This window comes from Lagenorhynchus albirostris, chromosome 1 (genome assembly GCF_949774975.1).
Source record: "Lagenorhynchus albirostris chromosome 1, mLagAlb1.1, whole genome shotgun sequence".
Taxonomy (NCBI): Eukaryota; Metazoa; Chordata; class Mammalia; order Artiodactyla; family Delphinidae; genus Lagenorhynchus; species Lagenorhynchus albirostris.
This window is the reverse complement of record NC_083095.1, coordinates 160183537-160205112: the sequence shown is the minus strand read 5'-3', so window position 1 is coordinate 160205112 and position 21576 is coordinate 160183537. Positions and strand designations below refer to the sequence as shown.

The window sequence follows — 21576 nt, the reverse complement described above, 5'->3', positions numbered from 1 at the left end:
GATGGATGGTGGTGATGCTTGCCCAGCAATGTGAATGTACTTAATGCTACTGAACTGTACGCTTAAAATTGGTTAAAACGGTGAATTTTATGTTACATATATTTTCCTCTGGCTGGGAAGGAATAGGGCCAGGCCTCCTTGTTCCAAGGGCTGCGTCCCAGGCCCTCTGCTGGGCAAGCTCTGTGTGAGCTCCTGCAGGCATGACTATGTCTTCTTTGCAGAAATCCTGGTAGGCAAGGCCTCAGGGAAGAGGAGGCATCGGAGTTGGACAGCATGGGATGTGATATTTATATGAACTTCGTCTATTGGCTTAGTAACCCTCACACATGAGGGAATGAGATGTACTGAGGATGACTTGTTCTTTCTAGCTTGGGGAGTAAAACAGTGCCATCCAATGGATTCCAAAACAAATTATTTTAACAAAAGATCCTACTGATGATATGTTTTATAACCACTTTGCATGAATTCTGAAAGAAGGTCTGGGCTTTCCTCTTTATAAAGACTTATTGACAATATAATTAAACATCAACAACAAAGATGTCCATCTATTACATATCCAGCTCTTGGTCCAAGTTTGAATGTGTGGGGGTGTGAAGAGAAGAATCATACACGGGAGCCATTGAGTGAACAGTTTTCCATATAACGTATTTTGGCAATTTTGTCACGCCACTAAATATTGTTCTATAGCATCGTTTATGATGGTTACAGAATAATGCGTTGTACGGACATGATAAAAACGAAAGCCCTGTTGCTGGAAACTTAGATTGTTTGCAAGTTTTCACTTTTACTAACAGTGTAGCAGTGATTATCCCATATAAGCCCACGTCATCTTCTTGATTATTTCCTAAGGATAAATTCCTAGAAGCCAAATTGCTAGATTAGGCTTTTGATTCAAAGTATACTTTAGAACGTTTGTACCAACTTGGTGTGTAAAATTAGCAATATAATTTTTTTTTTTTTTTTTTTGCGGTACGCGGGCCTCTCACTGCCGGGGCCTCTCCCTTTGCAGAGCACAGGCTCCGGACGCGCAGGCTCAGCAGCCATGGCTCACGGGCCCAGCCGCTCTGCGGCATGTGGGATCTTCCCAGACCGGGGCACGAACCCGTGTCCCCTGCATTGGCAGGCGGACTCTCAACCACTGCGCCACCAGGGAAGCCCCAGCGATATAATTTCAAAGTAACTATTTATCCAAACATTTACCACCAATGGGTATTATAATTCAAATATTTATACCAGCTTATAATTTAAATGGCATTTGATTATTTAAATGTATTTTAAAATATATCTATTAGATTATTTGATTAAATCTGTAAGTGATTCTTTTGGGCAATAATCTCTTCAAATAAATATTGAGCAACCTCTTCAAATAAATATTTGTACCAAGTTTATAATTTAAAATGGCATTTCAATGTTTAAATGGATATATATTTGATATAGTCATTTGATTGATTGAATCTATATGTGATTATGGACAATAATCTCTTATGATTAGTCTCTTCACATCCTGTGCTCTTTGATAAAGAGTGCCTCATCATTTGATTATTAAATATATTTTTACATTATATGTCATTTGCTTTATAATGTCACCCCAGTTTGCCACTAGGTTATGCTATTTTTTCTTTTACTATGAAAGTTTTTTATTTTTAATAAATGAAGCCTAGAAATGTATTCCTTTGTTGTTTCAAGCAGTAATGACATAGCTATGGTCAGGTGAGTATAGAATACTGAAGCAGCTGTTGGCAGGGGCTGGAGTCAGGGTCATGAAGGTTTCTAGACTCTAGAATCTGAAAGACTGAGCCTTTTCAGTCTTAAGACTTCCCACCTGGAATTCTTCTATCTGGTAAAGCACGTGCTGCATCTTTTTCATCTTCCGTTGCCCTGGCTATTCTTGGCACTTTGTTCTCCCATACAAATTTTAGGATCCCCTTGTCAGTTTCCTGACAAAAAATCCTGTTGGGATTTTTACTGGAATCATTATTAATCCTATAGGTCAATTTGGGAAGAATATATTAAAAATGAGCCTTCTTATCCATTAACATGGTATAACCCTCATTAAGTTAGGTTTTAATGTCCTTCAAAAAAGTTTTATGATTTTCTCCAGAGTATGTCTAACATGTGTTAGAATATTCCCAGTTACTCAATATTTTTAAAAGCTATTGTACATGGTATCTTTGTTTTTAATTGAATTTAAAACATTTTTAACTGATTTATAGAAATAAGATGGACTTTTCTATATTGATTTTTGTGTCCAGCAACCTAACTAAATTCTTATTACATCTAATAATTTGTAGATACTTTCTGGTGTAGCTGACTGGTGTTTCATCCAGACATCATGATCTGAGTTTTATTTATTTTTCATTTCTTTAAATATCTTTTACTATGGTATAATCTACATATCATAAAATCTACCCCTTTTAAGTGTACATTTCAATGATTTTTGGTAAATTTAGTGAGCTGTGCAGCCACAATAATTTGGCTTTAGAACATATTCATCCTTTTTATTTTTCCATGTCTTATACCTTTTTCATTTCTTTGACTCTACTGCATTTGCTAGGGGCTTTGTGTAATTCTGAGCAGAAGTGAGAATGGTCCTATGGCTAATTCCCAACCTAAAATGGAATAATGCTTCCACTGTTTTACCACTCAGTACAATGCTTGGTGTTTCAGTTTGTTTTGAGATAATCTGTTCATCAAGTTGCTTTCTAGCCCTGGTTTGATATGAGTTTGGTTTGGTTTTTAATCATGAATGGGATATTGAATTCCATCAAATGTTTTGTCTGTGTCTGTTGAGATGATCATATGATTTTCCTCTAAAAAGGGAAGCTTCCAATTAGTCTCCCCACCGTGGAGGGCGCTCTAGGGTTTGTTTACTGTCCCCTGAGCTCCACCAGACTGGAAAACCAATGCTCAGGTTAACCTAGTCCAGGAAATTCCTTCCAAGAGAAAACTGGCTTCAAAGCTCCTCATCTTTACCTAGTATTTGGCCTACATAATCTTTATTTTCTTACCAGTTCATGCGTCTAAGATTTTTCCATTTTATTTAGTAGTGCTAGTTTGTTTTTGCTTTTTACTTTTTTTCCATAAGGAGAGTTGGTCCTCACCCCAAGTCCATCTTACAGCAGAAAACAGAAGTGGCCAGATCTTTCAGGTTCAGTACTAAGTATGTTTTGTAATCTGAAACTGGCATGAATGGGGTCTCTCTTGGAATTCCCACTGTCATCACTCACGCCATCCTCAGAGAAAGGCTGTCCCCATGTCAAACTCTGAGAAAGAGTAGACAAAACCCCCTCCCCGGTTCAGGGGAAAGAGTCAGGAGTCAGAAAACATGAGTTGCTTCCAATAGATATAAACCACCTACATCAAGTTATAAAAACAATGAACGGAAAAGGCTTTGCCACCTTAGCTTCTGTAATTGTCAATCTTATTATCGTTTCCCATTAACTGCTGAAATTTGGCGGACAAAAGTAAGTTTACTAAATAGTTCAGGAGGGAAAAAAGGGGGAACTGGTTTACAGAAGATGCAAGCAGCAGACAAACGGGATCAGAAATCAGGTCTCTGGAAACCTAGGTTAGCTGCTCTCACACCCCAAAGGCAGGCTGTTGGATATGCTTCTTTCCCTTCTAAGTCTCCTGGACCTCTGGGACAGTACCACCTCTGTAGCTTCACTGATGACTCCCCTAGGTGAGCAGGGCCCCATCCTTCCAAGATCTCCCATTACAGGTACTGATCTAAGACCAGGAAGTAGCCTGCAATGTGCTGGGACACACACTCACGGGAGCATAGCCCACGCCCTTACACCTTCCCTCCACCACCATTTCTCTCCCTGCGTGCCCAGAAGGGGTGTTCCGAGAGTTGAAAACAAGCATCTCTCAGTTGCTCTTTTTCTAGTCAGTGATCAAAGGACTGAAAAGACTCAGCTCAGGTTTTCCAAAGAAGCAGGCCTGTTCTCCCTCCTAGCCAGGTCACAGTGAGATGGTCTTCATCGTTCTTGTTTCACAGCCAGAATCCACTGCCCTCTCTATTTGGATGCCACCTGTACTTTACCGCTACAGGCTTTGCATCTTGGCTTCTTCAAAAGTTATCTATCGTCTTTTACAGAACAAAAACACACGCCTTGAGACCTACTGCATAGCCCAGGGAATTCTGCTCGATATTACGTAACAACCTAAATGAGAAAAGAATTTGAAAAAGAATAGATCCATGTATATGTGTAACTGAATCACTTTGCTGTACACCTGAAGCTATCACAACACTGTTAACCAACTATACTCCAATATAAAATAAAAAGTTTAAAAAAACACATACACTTTGAGAAAGGTAGTGACGTTTGTAAGCTCCGAGGGTTTCTTCTTAAATCTGGACAGAATGTTTTCTTTGATGGAGAGATAAAGGGAAAAAACTGCACGAGCCCGCACATTCTGATCCATGCATCCTTTATTCCGTGACCAACCGCTGTGTCGTATCCAAGCAACAGTACACAAGCTGGCAATCAACCGCAATCCAGCTGTACAACAATCTGAGGCTTACAGTACATTTAAGGCTTTTAAATTTGGAAAAAAAAATTTTTTTTTAATAAAACCAAAGAACCCTCAAACCCAAACCCCCAACCAACACAAGTAGTGTAGCAGTTTTAAAGCATCTTCCACTTCTGATGCTTACTGGCGCAACTCCAGTGTCAAAACCCAAATAACTCCTAAACTAAAAAGATTAGTTTAGTGGAATTTTAATTACATAAATTTCTCAAAGCATAAACTTGTCATTTTTTGTCTTGGAAATGTTATAAAATTTTTTTAATAGCAAAACCTAGGAATAAAAACGTATTAACAAAATGTATTCAATCATTTACATTACAAACAAGGAATCTGCAGTTCATTGTTGTAGCCTGACGAAAGAAAACTATCCATTAAGAATCTATGCACAAGGTAATTGCATATATGTACAGTACTTTAAAAAAGCCTACAAGGAGGGCTTTACAGAGGGAAGGTCGGCTGGGTTCTTTGTGAGACCAACCAGACGATCAAAATATTAAAACTCTGTGGACTAGTAATAAATTTACACTTAAAAAAACCCCCAGTTTCCTTTTAAGAATATTCCAGTTATATTCATATGGTTCCAGTTGATGAAGTCGTTCATGATCGTTCCAGTAAATTACCCTTTAATTGATTTGTTTGGGGGAAAGACCGGAGTGTGAACAAAAATTAACGAAGGGATTTTCATCACGATGGTTTCCAGTTACAGTATCACAGCTTCACAAATGGATTGGACCCATGAATCTAGTGGCTGAAAGAGAGCTGCAGCTCACATAATGAGAACACGGGTGGAGAGAGGCTGAGTCCTGCGTAAATGACTCCTACGTGGTGGGTAAGGAATAGAAAGGGGTGTGAGCATCTTTTATAGCAGGAGAAAACGGTCCCCCCACTCAGCTCTCATTCCCGTTCTGCAAGGCGATGAAGCTGGGAATCACAACTGTTCAGTTTAACATGATGTGTGAGTTAGTAGAACCTCTGGATATGAAAGACCGAGATGCCATCAGCTCTTTGAGTAGGACGCCTGAAAAGCTGGGCGCTTCCTCGTGGTTATCCCGCCATGACAGCTATCCAGTTAAAGCATGTGCAAAACCGAGGATTCCTGTGTTCACAGTAGATGAGGTAAAATCAAGTCATCTTCTTCAGGAATTAGGAAGTTCGTGAGATATGAACTGTTTTAGCCTTTCTAGGTATTGTGCATAAAGCTCTATGTCATTATGGCCAGCCCCTTCGACCCAGAGGGGCTCCACGGCCCGGGGACAGCGCTCGTACATGGCCAGGCCATGGGAGAAATCGATGACCTCGTCCTCTGTACCGTGAATGACCAACACGGGAGAGGTAACTTTAGATATCTTGTCAATGCTGCAAGACAGGAAAGGGGGAGGGGGAGAAAAAGGACTCCTTTAGTTATGCTCACAGATGACAGACATCACACTTCATGGAACCGAGGCGGTGTTCACAGGCAAGGGAGGTAAGCACGCGAGGGTGTTTTCCCCCCTCACTTTTCTAGTAATTCACTTTTTAAAAAATTAATTTTGCATTTTGCAATAATTCTGGATTTACAGGAAAGGTACAAAGATAACACAGAGCTCCTATCCACCCCAACCCCTTTCCCATAAGGCCAACACCACGCGTTACCCATAGTACATTGCTCAAAACCGAAAACCAGCGTCGGTACATCACCAAACTCCAGACTTTATTTGGATTTCATGAGTTTTTCCACTGAAGTTTTTCCACTTTTTCCACTTTCCATGAAGTTTTTCTGTTCCAAGATCCAACTGAGAATACCACACTGCATTTAGCCACATTGTGTTTCTGTTAAAGTATTTTATTAAAAACAGAACTCCTAAATGTCGTCAGACTAGCAATCCAGTAACTACTATTTCTGATATATTCATATTTTGAAGAGAGGATTTTTTTTTTTAAATAAACAAGCTAGACCTTAACATAGCAGAATGAACGCCTCTTTTGAAATCTGAGCACTGACTCCACGGCCACTCAAGTTTTCAGGACTCTTTCCGTGTAAGCCACCTTCAGCATCGATTAACAAGATCCTCAGAAACCTCATTTCATAGAAACAAATACCTCATTTTTAAATAAAAACCATACTATTTAGCTTGAAAACTTAATGTACAACATCTAGATTGAATTCTGAATGATTTCTGACTGTTTACAAAAATCAAAGCTACCCACAAAGGATGAATATTTGAGCATCTCCAAAAGAATGTGCTGCAGACTCTGAAAGCGTTTCCCAAAGAGGAATTAAGAAGACTGTAAACCTTGTTGGGCTGCGTGTGTAGGCAACTTCTCTGACAGAGGTAACTGTCATTTCACCTGCAAACACATGGAGACAGGCGACCCTCTGTCCATTCTGGCCTCCTGCCAGAGACCCCCTTACTGTTGACTTTCTGTATCTGACCCTAGCCAAAGTTACAGAGGGATCAAATTGGTACTACCCGTAGGGATCATTTTGTTACAAGTCATAGCTAACATTTACTCAGCATTGACCACAGCCAGGTGCTTTGCACTTTACATACAAAACCACATTGCATCTCCAATGAGCCACAGTGAAAGAGGAAGGACCATCTCTGTTAAACCAAAGAGGTAACTGAAGCTTGGAGAGATCATTAAAGGACAGACATGAGGCTGTGGTGATAGTACAGAGCTCTGGCATCCATTACACGTTCCAAAGATCTACGAACAGCTGTCACAGAGCCTTATTAACAACTCAGGAAGTTGCCAGCCACCTCAAGACATCCGGGAAGACTGCAAAATCTCATCAGCCGTGTCATTTGCCAAGATCAGGGCCACTGTGGAAGGGGTCAACTTTGCAGATTAGGAATCTTGTTTAGAAATCTACTTTCCTCTCGTATTTCAATTTTAAAGTGACTTCTTCTAAGAATGCAATAGTCCAGTTATATTCAATTTAAAAATCTATTTACTGACAGCTGCACGCTGCATGAGTTAGGAGACTCTCTGCAACCTGGAGGATGGGTGTACCTGAGGTTAAATGCCACCATCTGATTCTAAATGTAAAGGAGGTAAAAGAAAATAAACCACCAACCAAATAATAATCAGGACTCTTTATCTCTAATTTTTTAATCCTAAAAAAGAAATGAGAAAGTGCCTTCCTTTAAAGACCGGGGCAGGGACTTCCCTGGTGGCGCAGTGGTTAAGAATCCGCCTGCCAATGCAGGGGACACGGGTTCGAGCCCTGCTCCAGGAAGATCCCAAATGTGGTGGAGAAACTAAGCCTATGAGCCACAACTACTGAGCCCGTGGGCCACAAACTACTGAAGCCCGTGTGCCTAGTGCCCACAACAAGAGAGGTCACTGCAGTGAGAAGCCCACGCACCACAATGAAGAGCAGCCCCCACTCGCCGCAACTAGAGAAAGCCCAGGCGCAGCAACGAAGACCCAACACAGCCAGAAATAAATAAATAAAATTAATAAATTTTTTTTAAAAAGAGAGAGAGAGGGACACAGAGACAAGTGTGCATTTGGTAGCAATGGACACCGTAAGAAAACATTCCCCAAATTCAATTAATGATGAAAGTCCATGTGACTGTTAATGGTTTGAAATCTATCATATTAATACTTTATGGTACTGAATAGGATGAATGGCCTTTTCTGGCTGTTTCCACTCACCCACCTTAATTAAGCAGCTTAAATCGCTTAATTTTCTACGCCTCAGTTTCCTAACTATAAAATGAGTCTTGTGAGATAAGAGGCGTGAAATGTTTAGCCGTGGACTGGCAGATCAGACAAACCCAGTAAAGACTAGTTGCTGGTTTCCTATTAATGAATAAGCTATAATTAGTTGTTGTGGCTGTACTTTAAGGTATACGCTAATTTAAGAGTCAGGGGGAAAACCGATTCATTTTGTTGCCAGGGTAACTCCTAGCATAGCTTCCCGCAAACATGCTAAATATCTCCCTTTCAACAAACCGGCCTCTCAATACCCATTCAGCACAAATAAGGCCACATTCGAGTCGCACATGGGCCCTACTTAGCATTCTCAGCCACGCCACTGGCAATTTGCAGTTCGTTCAACTTTCCCATGAAGCTGAACTTCATTGAACCTGGTACAGGGTGCACAGAAATGAAGTTCACCCAAGGTGTTAAGAGAAAGTTTCTTCCTGTGAAACAGGCCAGTCTGTGGAACAGATGTTTATGCAACCAAATGATGTTCTTTTTCTCTCCCAGCAATAACAGAATGACAGCAATGAACGGGTCAATCAGAATCCGAAAACTGTACATTCTTCTGCTGAGGCTTTTTCTACAGTGTGGCCGTGTGAGTCCTGTTGTCAGAACCTCGGCCCGTTTAGCAACGTACCATGGGCAAGTAGTTTTTAGTAAATACTTTCCTCAGCTTAGATTTTAAAAAACAAGCAGAAGTTTTCAAAGAGAGGTATTCAAGAAAGCAGTGTGCTCGCTGCTTTTGCATGTATACACAGCTGCCCGTTTTTCTTCCTTCTATTAGGGGATTAGAAAACAGCAGGGACTGGGGCGGCGGGGGCTCTGCTGCCCCTGGGGCGCCGGCAGGAGGGGGCCCGGCTGTGGGCTCTCATGCACACGCTTCCAGCGGAGGGTGCCGGCCCCTCTGCAGGGGAGGGGGTCTTCAGGCACAAGTGGGCGGCAGGAGGAATGAGTGGTCGCACTGGTCTGGGGCGGTGGGGAGGGGAGGGAAGGACCATCCACTTACACGGTCCCTGCAGCCCATTACCAGCTTGCAAATAGCTCACGTCACTTTTTCTCTTACCTATCGGCCTGACTGAAAACGTAACAGAAATTTCAAAATTGGGGATGCTTGCGGTTTTCCTTTGAGTGTCTAGACCACTGCTAATGGCCTCATCACAGATTTTGCATTTAGCTCTCGTGATTCAGCAATACATGTCCATCTGAGCGAATGAAAGAACACTGAACTAGATGTTCCTTTAAGACATGTGGGCACTTTTTTTTTTATCCTGCGCGTCCAGCTAAACCAATTAATCCTGGATATCGGTACAAGCAAGGTCCTTATACATCATCTGGTAGATTGTTTTACAAATGAGTCCAGCCCAGAGGACCAGGTTTCCGGCTGGTGTACGTGTCATATCCACCTCCACGTTCCCTGAGGAGCGCAGCACAGGGGCTGACGTCCGGCTGCATTCAGGAGACATTTATTAGTAGCCCACAATTAACGGTGGCATCTGATGTGAAGCTGGGTCACCGGACGCCTTAGCACTTGTTGAGCTTACCTGGGGAAAGCATCAAAGCAGTACGTTTTCCTGGTATCGGGAAAAGCCACGCGCAATCCAGACATCAGAGGCGAATGGAGAATTACGGCTGCACACTCGTACCTGGAGGCCAGGTCTACCGTGGGGACAGTCCCAATGCTCTGACCGTACAGGATGATGTTCTCGGGGCTTACGCCATACCTGGAGAAATCAGAGGGCACGGGCCGTTAGCTGATGTGTGAAAGAAAAAGAGAGTGAGACCAACACCACAGTATCATGAACTCACAAAACTCCCACACCTGCCAGTTTAGAACCACATCATCTCACGGGTACCCTATAGCTGAAGATGGATGTGAACGCCACAAAAATGTTAGGGGCCTATCTCAGGACTAAGTGACTGAGATTCTGTCCTCCACAATTTTTGCAAAAATAATAAACATGCCATTTTTTTCTGGAAATTAACTACATGAATGCATCATAAACTTCACTTCAGTGTTCCCAGAGTCATTTCATTTCCTACTCTCCCCTCCTGAGTTTCTCTGACCATCCTAAATGTATTTCTGAAATAAAAACAGAAGCATGTTTGCTAGATCATAATATTATTAGAGTCCTTGAAATGAGATTTTAATAAAATACAAAAGAAATGAACATTTATCATCAGGAAAAGGTACTGGGAGACAATTAATTTAAAGGCAAATATATTTTCTATAGCCTCTCCTTGGGGTTTAACCCTTCCGAGTCTTTCAATCCATCAATGGTCTCCTCCTCCACTGTCCGCCAAGGTTTAGCTGGCTAAACAGCTGCGTGGAATACAGGGTTCATTTCCTGGCCTGTCTGGCAGCCTGGTGTGCAGACGACTAAGCTTTGGGCGTGGGCTGTGAGCAAAAGTGACATGGACAACCTGCAGGCCATAACTTTAAACGGAAGGCTCCACGCCCTCCCCTTCCCGTTGGTGGGGAGGAGACGTGATGGTGAGCTACCCCGGCCCAAGCAGAAGGACAAGCACCCCAGATGTGATGGAGGAACAAAACAGACGAATCCCAGGAAAACAGGTACGCTACCTATGAACCTACAAAGGATATCCAGAATATATTAAGAGTACGTAGAAATAAAGAAGAAAAAGACAGACCAAAGAAATGAAGACATATCGCAGAAAAGAAAACATGATGCCTAATAAACACGTAAAAAGATGTGATGCTCGGGCTTCCCCGGTGGCGCAGTGGTTAAGAATCCGCCTGCCAATGCAGGGGACACAGGTTTGGGCCCTGGTCCGGGAAGATCCCACATGCTGCGGAGCAGCTGGGCCCATGCGCCACAACCGCTGAGCCTGCGCTCTAGAGCCCACGAGCCACAACTACCAAGCCCGCCGTGCCACAACTGGTGAGGCCCACGCACGTGGAGCCCACGCTCCACAATAGGAGAGGCCACCGCAATGAGAAGCCCGCACACCTCAACAAAGGGTAGCCCCCGCTCGCCGCAACTGGAGAAAGCCCGTGCGCAGCAATGAAGACCCAACGCAGCCAAAAATAAATAATGATAAATAAAAAAATTTTAAAAACTTAAAAAAAAAAAGATGTGATGCTCAACCTCGTTAGTATGTGAACATGCAAATTAAATCCACAATTTATTTTTTTACACCTAAAAGGCAAAAACTAAAAAGTCAGACAATGTCAAGGGATATAGCAAGGACATGGAAAAGTGGAAGTCTGTGACATTGCTGCAGGAATATAAATTGGCATGAGCCCTTGGGAAGATAATGTGATATTATCTGCTGAAGTTGAAGGCTATAACCCAACGATTCCAACTTCTTTGCATAAATACCTACTGTAGTTTACAGGGCAGTAGGACGTGCTTTCTTTCCTTTCTTTTCTTTTTTTTTTTTTGCTGGGTAATGTAGTTTTTTATTATTATTACATTATTATTTTTAATTGAAGTAGTTGATTTATAATGTGCCAACGTCTACTATACAGCAAAGTGACTCAGTTATACACATATACATTTTTTTTAATTTTAAAAAAATATTTATTTATTTGTTTATTTTTGGCTGCATTGGGTCTTCGTTGCTGTGCTGGGGCTTTCTCTAGTTGCGGCGAGCGGGGGCTACTCTTCCTTGCAACGCACGTCCTTCTCATTGCAACGGCTTCTCTTGCTGCGGAGCACGGACTCTAGGTGCACGGGCTTCAGGAGTTGTGGCTCACGGGCTCTAGAGCACAGGCTCAAGTAGTCGTGGCACATGGGCTTAGTTGCTCCGCGGCATGTGGGATCTTCCCAGACCAGGGCTCGAACCCGTGTCCCCTGCATTGGCAGGCAGATTCTCAACCACTGCACCACCAGGGAAGTCCTATACATTCTTTTTTTAAAATATACTTTTCCATTATGGTTTATCCCTAGGACATGCTTTCTGATAACAGCCTTCAGTGAAAAGAACTGTCAGTCTAGAGCTGAGGCGGGTGGCGGGATTTCACTGAGCTGCCTCCCCCTCAGGCTCCCTCAAACTTCACAGGAAAACGGGGGCCCTTAGGAAGGAATCTGGGGAGGGAATGGCTATTTCTGGCTGGTAAGTGCTGTTCTGTGCTTTATAGAGAGGCGACATCTGGGCTGTGCCGAGAGGGGCGGACAGGAGCCGAACACGTGGGGATAAAAAGGACCGTCGGTAAGCAGCATGAAGTCACACAGGGCCGGGGTGGAGTCCAGGGAGCAGCTTGGGGGGCTGGAGGGCTGAGGCGAGGCTGGGCAGGCATCAGGGGGAAGATAAGGAGGTAGAGCTTGTCCTGGAGGAGGTGAGGGGCCACTGGAGACGTTCAGGTCAAGGGGACAGGAACAAGGCTGTGCTTCGTGAAGATTCATCTTCCTGCAGCACGCAGGGCATGACAGAGCATAAAAAGGGAGCAGGGAGATAGGTAAGGGACTATTAAGAATCCTACAGGGAAGGGGAAACAGGAATGTAAAAATCGAAGACAAACCAACCAACAAAAAAGAGATGCTCTCCTCCCCAGACGCAGGTAGGAAATCACCTGCTCAGAACGAGGATGCACCCTCTCTTTCTACAGGGAAGTTTCTGTGTGGCCCCAGCCCTTTGAACTTTGACACCATCTAATACAACTGTGCCTGTGGAGGGGGCTCCCAAGATGCACGTTTTGTCTGACGTTCTTGCCTGGGCTTCATTTCAGTTGGAAGAACAGGTTATTAAAAAACGGTTGGGCTTCCCTGGTGGCGCAGTGGTTGAGAGTCCGCCTGCCGATGCAGGGGACACGGGTTCGTGCCCCGGTCCGGGAGGATCCCACATGCTGCGGAGCGGCTGGGCCTGTGAGCCATGGCCGCTGAGCCTGCGCGTCTGGAGCCTGTGCTCCGCAACAGGAGAGGCCCGCGTACCGCAAACAACAACAACAAAAAAATAAGATTAGGGGTCTCCTTCTCCCCCCACAATTTGCATCAAAAGTAGGCTATGACATCCCAAAGCACGAGGGCCATGGGATGCTGCATGTGGCGGGGTGTGGAGGTCAGAAGGCACCTGAAGGTAAGAGCACCTCCAAACCTCACATGTGAAGTGTAGGGTCTTTCCACAGTGGCCGTCCCGTGGCAGGATATTTTGCTATTAATGATAAACAAATAGATCATAAATCAAAAAAGGAAGAGGAAGAGGAAAATGAAAACTGAATGCAGTTACTGAAGGACAGAGGATTAAGAGATGATTAATACTAAAAATCAAAAATAAAGCAGAAGACTTCTGTATTGAAATGGCATCAGACTCGCCCATACCTTCTTTGATCAAATTTGTGGAATGATGAGAATCACATAGGATAACCTATCCCAGTAATGAGTATTATCGTTATAGTCGAACCTATTTTCTCAGTATCTTTTTTTTTTAACATCTTTATTGGAGTATAATTGCTGTATAACAAAGTGAATCAGCTATGTGCATACATATATGCCCATATCCCCTCCCTCTTGCATCTCCCTCCCACCTCCCTATCCCACCCCTCTAGGTGGTCACAAAGCACCGAGCTGATCTCCCTGTGCTATGCGGCTGCTTCCCACTAGCTATCTATTTTACGTTTGGTAGTGTATATATGTCCATGTCACTCTCTCACTTCGTCTCAGCTTACCCTTCCCCCTCCCCGTGGCCTCAAATTCATTCCCTACGTCTGCATCTTTATTCCTGTCCTGCCCCTAGGTTCTTCAGAATCTTTTTTTTCAGATTCCATATATATGTGTTAGCATATGGTATTTGTTTTTCTCTTTCTGACTTCACTCTGTATGACAGACTCTAGGTCCATCCACCTCACTACAAATAACTCACTTTCATTTCTTATTATGGCTGAGTAATATTCCATTGTACATACGTGCCACATCTTCTTTATCCATTCATCTGTCAATGGACACTTAGGTTGCTTCCATGTCCTGGGCTATTGTAAATAGTGCTGCAATGAACATTGTGGTACATGACTCTTTTTGAATTATGGTTTTCTCAGGGTATATGCCCAGTAGTGGGATTGCTGGGTCATATGGTAGTTCTATTTTTAGTTTTTTAAGGAACCTCCATACTGTTCTCCATAGTGGCTGTATTAGTTTACATTCCCACCAACGGTGTAAGAGGGTTCCCTTTTCTCCACACCCTCTCCAGCATTGATTGTTTGTAGATTTTTTTTTTTTTTTTTTTTTGCGGTACGCGGGCCTCTCACTGTTGTGGCCTCTCCCGTTGCGGAGCACAGGCTCCGGACGCGCAGGGTCAGCGGCCAGGGCTCACGGGCCCAGCTGCCCCGCGGCATGTGGGATCTTCCCAGACCGGGGCACGAACCCGCGTCCCCTGCATCAGCAGGCGGACTCTCAACCACTGCGCCACCAGGGAAGCCCCTGTTTATAGATTTTTTTGATGATGGCCATTCTGACGGGTGTTTTTCTCAGTATCTTGATACTGTGTTTTATATCCTGCTCCATGGACCTTGGGGGCCACACTGAATAAGTAAAGGAGAAATGGGCACAGACTCAAGGAGCAGAGGTGGGTGTGTGGTTACTGGAACAGCCTTTTCTCTTGAGGGCCCTGAATCTGTCCATCCTCTGAGATCGTGATCTTGAAACGCCTTATGGAGAAGCCTGAGTATTTCACTGAAGGACCCTCAGCTTTCAGCTTTCCACTCACAGGCACCAGGACACACCCAGTACCAATCTCAACAAATTCCACCTTTGACACACAGACATTCGTAGCCTTAATGACAACAAACACTTTGCAACTCAACGTTTTCACTGGAAAACTTCATCACGTAAAACAGTAGCCATTAAATAGGGGAAAACATGACAACTGGCATGACATTAAAATAAAGAACATCCGGTCATCAGAAGACATCAGTAAGAAAGTAAAAAGGCAAGTGGGAAAAGATATTTGCCACACGTATAACCAACAAAGGGCTCACATCTACAAAATATAAAGAACACATCAGTGGGGAAAAAATGACCAAATACAGAAAAGCAGCATTTTACAAAATGGGCATTTCATAAAAGAAGAAATCTAAATGGCAGGGAGGGAAGAAAGGGAGGGAGGGAGGGAGGGAGGGAGGGAAACTCAACTTCATTAGTAAAAACGAAATGAAATTTCACCAATGAAAACCACAATGTGGTACTAACAAAAATTTAAAAGTTGACAATATCAAGTGTTGACAAAAACGTGACCACAGGAACTTTCATTCACTCCTGATGGGGTTGTTAAGTTGATAGAAGCCCTTTACAAAAAGTAAAAGTGAAGACATAATAACACGTACACAGTGACCTAGCAATTCTACTCCCAGGTATATTCACCACAGATTAGAAATGTCTTCAAGACCATTTGTGAGCGGTTGGAGACAACCCCAAGGGGTGTCAACAGGAGGGCGGATAAGTGGATGGGGGTGAAGTCGTGCCACAGAATATCACAGGGCAACGCTGATGAATCGTAAAGGCTTGCTGTTAATCAGAAGGGACAGACACAAAAGAACACATGCTGTACAACACCATGTGCAAAAAACTTAAACCCACCCGAATTAAACTTTACTGTCTAGGGATACTTAACTGAAAGAAAAGCAAGGAAGTGAAGCCCTAAAAACCAGGATAGCGGTTAAGGATGGGGGAGGGGAACGGGTAATGGCTGGGAAGAAGCATGTCATTTTGGGGGGCTTATAAATCGCTGGTTATAGTCTATGTCTTTTTTTTTTTTTTTTTTGCTACGCCACTCGGCATGCTGGATCCTAGTTCCCTGACCAGGGCTCGAACCCTCGCCCCCTGCAGTGGAAGCATGGAGTCTTAACCACTGGACCGCCAGGGAAGTCCCTATAGTCTGTGTCTTGTCACAAGTGTTCCTTTTACAGTTCATTAAGCCAGATATGTACATCTTATGAACATTTCTATCTGGCTACTTCTATCTGTTATATTTCGCAACAAAAAATATTTTTAAAAAGTTCGCCAGATATTTCAGCTATGGAGACAACCCTCCTCAAAACTGTTACAACTCATGATAGATTTTGTGCTAAAAACAAATCTCCTAAGGAAACATGAGGCCATTAAAAATTATGTCTCAAGAGCTAATGTGGGGAAAACTCATGTTGAAATGTTCCATAAAAAGCAGCCTACAGAAAACAGGGTCACAACTATGTTCCTTCCAACAAAATCTATATATGGAAAAGGGACTTGAAAGTAATATATTAAAATGATAATAATGGTAATGTTTCTTCTTTCAAATTTTCATTTCTAATTCAGGTAATTATTAGGTAGTGATTTGTTAAAATAAATAAATAAAGGAAACGGTATTGCCAGACCTTTTTGCGTGGAGTCAGCAAGCTTTCTTTACAGTGTCTGCATTTGAAAAGGCTTTGAAAACTGTAACATGCTAGTGAAGTGTTCAGATTCGTCAGTATTACATTAAGGACTTTTCCACTGTTTTTCCCTGTTTATTATACTGTCTGACAACACATGAGATGCCTGGGAGGTGGGGATGGGGGCTAATTCTTTGAAGGTATGGAAGATTTTCAGGAAAACTCTAAGAGGCCTCTGTTCCAACACTCGCCGCCTGCAGATGAGGATGTTGAAGTGGAGGGTCCTTTTCATGGTACCACTAGGGTGTTGTTTTTGACAAAAAAAAAAGCCAGAAGACTGATGACCTCTATACCAACGGTTCCAAAGTGAGAAGTATCTGAATTTCTTGGGACTTTTTAAAAATGTAAATTCCCCTTACTTAGAAATCTTCCATACGTAGAAATTCCAGCGGGTTTGTGGATTCCTCAAACTAACCATTGTTTGATACTGAGTAAAAAGGGTCAGACCAGATCCTACAGACCTTTTAGCTCTCAAATTCAATGAAAAGATAAAGGATAAAAAGAGAGATGGTAAAGGGAATCTATTACTAAGTCTGTGTGAAATACAGGGCATTTAAAGACCACAGCTTTTCACAAAAGAGCAGGATTTAAGTGCAAAGTATTTTCTTCAAAAACATCAACAATCCCAAAGTCCAAAACCTTTATCCTAAAGTAAAACAGATGTTAAACCCTCCCAACCTGGAACAGGACAGTTTTGTAGCAGGCAGACATGACACACAGGCAGGCAGGATTTTCTGCATTTTTACTTAGAATTTGCTATTTTCGGGTACGACGATAGCAAAACATTAAAAGTGATTTCTTCTCGCTCGTACCACCTTTGTGGGCAAGACACAGGGACGGGAGGAACAGCAGCAAGGGCCTACAAACAATGTTTTCTTCAATGCGTCCAATCCCCAAGGCAGGCTTTTACAAGTGAACTTCTGCATTGCTCAGCTACAAACACACTAGTCGCTGGGTGGGTGACTTCAATCAGGAGACAAGGATGCCGTCCCTCCTGTCCAACGCCTACCAGCTCTCCTTCCTCTGCTGTTTCCCCCTGCTCCCTGGCGTGTCTGGAAGAGGCACTGCTTTTCCATCCCAGGGCTAACCTTCCACCTGAGCGCTGGATTCCCACCCTCCCAGGACTTTGAGAATTTCATCCCCACCCACGCCGAATTCCAGTCTTATTCCCAACGCCCCACACGTCTCCAAGTCTCTGAATCTAAGAAAGGGCCTGTCTTCACGGGTGCTTCATCCTTTAAGTGATGGCCCCATCTCTTGCCTCTGCTTCCCTACTGCATCCTCAACCCTAACAAAGGCCCCTGAAACCCACCCTCTCCTCCCACAAAGTCCCGAAAGCTGCTATCAGAAATGCCGGGTCCAACCGCTTTTTCCCCCTCCTCATCCAATTTTTTTTTTTTTTTGGTGGTAACGCGGGCCTCTCACTGCTGCGGCCTTTCCCGTTGCGGAGCACAGGCTCCGGACGCGTAGGCTCAGCGGCCATGGCTCACGGGCCCAGCCGCTCCACGGCATGTGGGATCCTCCCGGACCGGGGCACGAACCCGTGTGCCCTGCATCGGCAGGCGGACTCTCAACCACTGCGCCACCAGGGAAGCCCCCTCATCCAATCTGACTTCTCCTCGGCAGTTCACGCTAAGAATGATGCCTTTCTTCTTCAACTCCATTCCTGGGCCTCTGAGACATTGAGCCGCTCTTAGTTCCTCCCCCGTCCCCACCACCAGCGGGCTTGGCCCCTTCCCTGACTCCACTCCTCCTGCTGTAGACTTCCTACTGCATTCTTTTTTTTTTTTTTTTGCTTTTGTTTTATTTTAAATTTTATGTGGCCGCACCACACAGTATGCGGGATCTTAGTTCCCCGACCAGGGATCGAACCCGTGCCCCCTGCAGTGGAAGCGCTGAGTCTTAGCCACTGGACCGCTAGGGAAGTCCCCTTCCTATTGCACTCTTACATGTTGTCTCCAAATGATTTCACTGAATCCCAGGCCTCAACTATTAACTCTCTGCTGGCGATTCTCAAATATTTACTTCCAGCCCTGGCCTTTGTCCTGAGACAGAGCAGAATGCCCCCCTGCCTGAAGGGAAGGGAGGTGGATCAAATACAATGTCCCTTGCGCCTGCCTTGGTTCTCAGTGCTGGCCCTGACCTCACGCCTCATTCCATCTTCCAGTGATCCTGGGAGGGGGATATTCTTGTCCCCGTTTTATATCTGAGGAACTTGATAGTAAAAGTTAAGTAACTTGTCCAAGGTCAAGTGAGTGGGGAGGCTATGAATTTAATACTGTTATCTGTGATGGATAAATTCCAAACTCAACGTGTCTAAAACCAAATTCGTTATTTTCTCCCCTCAAAACCTTCTCAATAACTCAGTCGTCAGGTAGAAATCTAAAAACTATATTCCCCTCTGTTGCCAATCCAGTAACCAAAGTCAGGATGAAGACAAATTATGAAAAGGAGTGGACGCTGACATGACAAATACAGCTAAAGATCTAAACTTACTTCTGGCAGTGACTGATTAGCTTGCTGATTATGCAAACTGTGGATTCGTTTTTACACCGGGAAGATGTCACCTATTTTTTTTTAAATAATGCATTCAAAAAAGTAGTTACTGAGCACCTCTTTTGGACTAGGCATGGAACCTCTGGGGGTGCAGAAGGAGCTTATAGTCCAGTTGGGGAGGCAAGGAATGTATACAAAAGTATGGGGAGACAAGCAGAAGCCAGGTCTAATTCTGAGTCATTAGGACACAGGATGTCACAGCAGATGAGGCAAGAGATTCAAGGTCAGGCCAGGGTAAAAGCCACGTGGACAAAGGCCTTCATTTGCTATGAGTCAACTACAGCTATATTTGCATGTCAGACAGACACACGTTCTTAGCAGACTCTCCCTGGACCTCCTCATGCAATCTGCAGGCCTGACTTAAATATGTAAGTAGGTGTTGTCTGCACATGGATCTCTAGGGAAAAGCCATTCTTAGCCAGTGAGATTCAATGCATTCATCTTATAGCAGAGTCTCAAGTTAGTGCATCATCATCTCCTGCTGGGGTACGTCTAGGACTGCCACAGCCGGCCCTGGGGACCCACGGCAGGTCCCGACACTCAGATCTGACCCTTGGCATGTGGCTATATGGAACGGCTGAGACATGTATCTATACAAGAGCTATAATTGGGTCTGGCGGTCCTGATACTAATGATCAGAATTCCAAGGCTGCCAATGAAGAGGCCCTAGTTTCACAGCATCTTAAACATCAATATCGTACAAAACAAAGGTCTCCATCTCTAAGAGTCTCCTCTTGAGTACCGTTCCTTAGCCCTTCTTTGACTCGATCATAAGCTCTAATCCCTCAAATTTCTCCCAGGCTAGAATTCTGATTCTGTAAGTCCCATACCCAAGCACAGTCCATCTGGTCTTCAATTCCCAGTGTTACAAGCCCCAGAATCCTGGACCTCCTGACCATCCTGCTTTTATCAATCCCCAGCCCCCAGACTTAGGTGAGAAGAACTGCCAGAGGAGAAGGGGTGGGGGTGGGGCAGGCGGTGGATGGATCCTCTTCCCACCACGGAGACCACGGCTCTACCCAAACGGCCAGAGCACCAAGTACCTTAAGTCCCCTACATACGAACCCTCAAGTTGCGAGCTTTCAAAGATGCGAACCAATCACATACGTTAGTTCACGTGTCTGGTGTATATTGTCACATGCGTGCATCCTTTGCAAGTGGCTGTGCTTCTGTGTACTTTACTGTACGGTACTGTACAGATTCCAGTAGTACAGTTTCTTTATTTCAAGCCCAGGATGTCCAGAGTCAAGCGTAAAAGCAACGGTGATGTAGCTGGTACTACTGTACTTTTCAAGGTACTGTACTGTAAGATTAAAAATGTTTATTTTTTGTTTGTCTTTTATGTATTATTTGCGTGAAAAGTATCATAAACCTATTCCAGTACAGTACTATAGAGCCGACTGTGTTAGTTGGGTACCTAGGCTAACTCTGTTGGACTTATGAACAAATTGGATTTACGAACGCGCTCTCAAACTGAACTCGTTTGTATGTAGGGGGCTTACTGTACAGCCTAGAAGATGGAATTCATGATGCTTCTCATCAGAGTCTACAGATGAGCCTGAGAGGGCTCAGAACCCATTAGGTCTTGGAACTAACATTTTTTCTCTCTAAGGAGCTCGAGACATAGCATATGGTGCTGCATAGGGAAGACCAGCAGGGAAGAGTCCCAGAGCTAAGTACTGAGGTCAGGATGAGCTACAGGTCTGAGGAGGTGGAGGGGGTGAAAGCTGTTGGACGTTGTATCAAGGGGTTGGTTAGGCAGCGGCATCAGGAAGTCTGCATGTGTGGGATAGGTAGGACCAGAAAACAAAAGAAACAAAAGCAAACCTAGGCACAGACTGGGCAGCAGGGTTTCAGAAGTCAGACAGGGAGCTGGTAGCGCCCAAAGGTGTCATCTGCAGAGGCGTGGATGGACCTAGAGACTGTCACAAGAGTAAAGTAAGTCAGAAGGAGAAAAACAAATATCGTATAATATTGCTCATACGTGGAATCTAGAAAAATGGTGCAGATGAAATTATTTCCAAGCAAAAATAGAGACAGGCATAGAGAACAAATGTATGGACTCCAAGGGGGGAAGGGGAGGGATGAATTGGGAGATGGGGATTGATTTATATACACTATTGATACTATGTATAAAATAGATAACTAATGAGAACCTACTATATATATATAGCACAGGGAACTCTACTCAATGCTCTGTGGTAACCTAAATGGGAAGGAAATTTAAAGAAAGAGGGGATATATATATATACGTAGAGCTGATTCATTTTGCTGTACAGCAGAAACTAACACAACATTGTAAAGCAACTACACTCCAATAAAAATTTAAAAAAAAAATCTGCAGAACACGTATGTGACACCAGCAGTTTAAAAAGGAGGAAGAAAACGCCCACAGAGGAAAAGACTTTAGTAAAGAGAAAACTCAAGCAACA

General features: G+C 43.7%; 1 protein-coding gene across 1 annotated transcript in view; it reads right to left on the bottom strand.

Moving 5' to 3' along the window:
• Nucleotides 1-4413: 4413 nt before the first annotated feature.
• The window catches only part of ABHD17C (abhydrolase domain containing 17C, depalmitoylase), a 56746-nt gene continuing 39583 nt past the window's right edge, over nt 4414-21576 (bottom strand). The window contains exons 2-3 of the mRNA XM_060157345.1: nt 9768-9947; nt 4414-5889 (exon numbers count right to left, since the gene is read on the bottom strand). Coding sequence (XP_060013328.1) covers nt 5670-5889; nt 9768-9947 — 400 coding nt within the window. The 3' untranslated portion in view covers nt 4414-5669. The remainder of the gene's footprint in view (nt 5890-9767; nt 9948-21576) is intronic.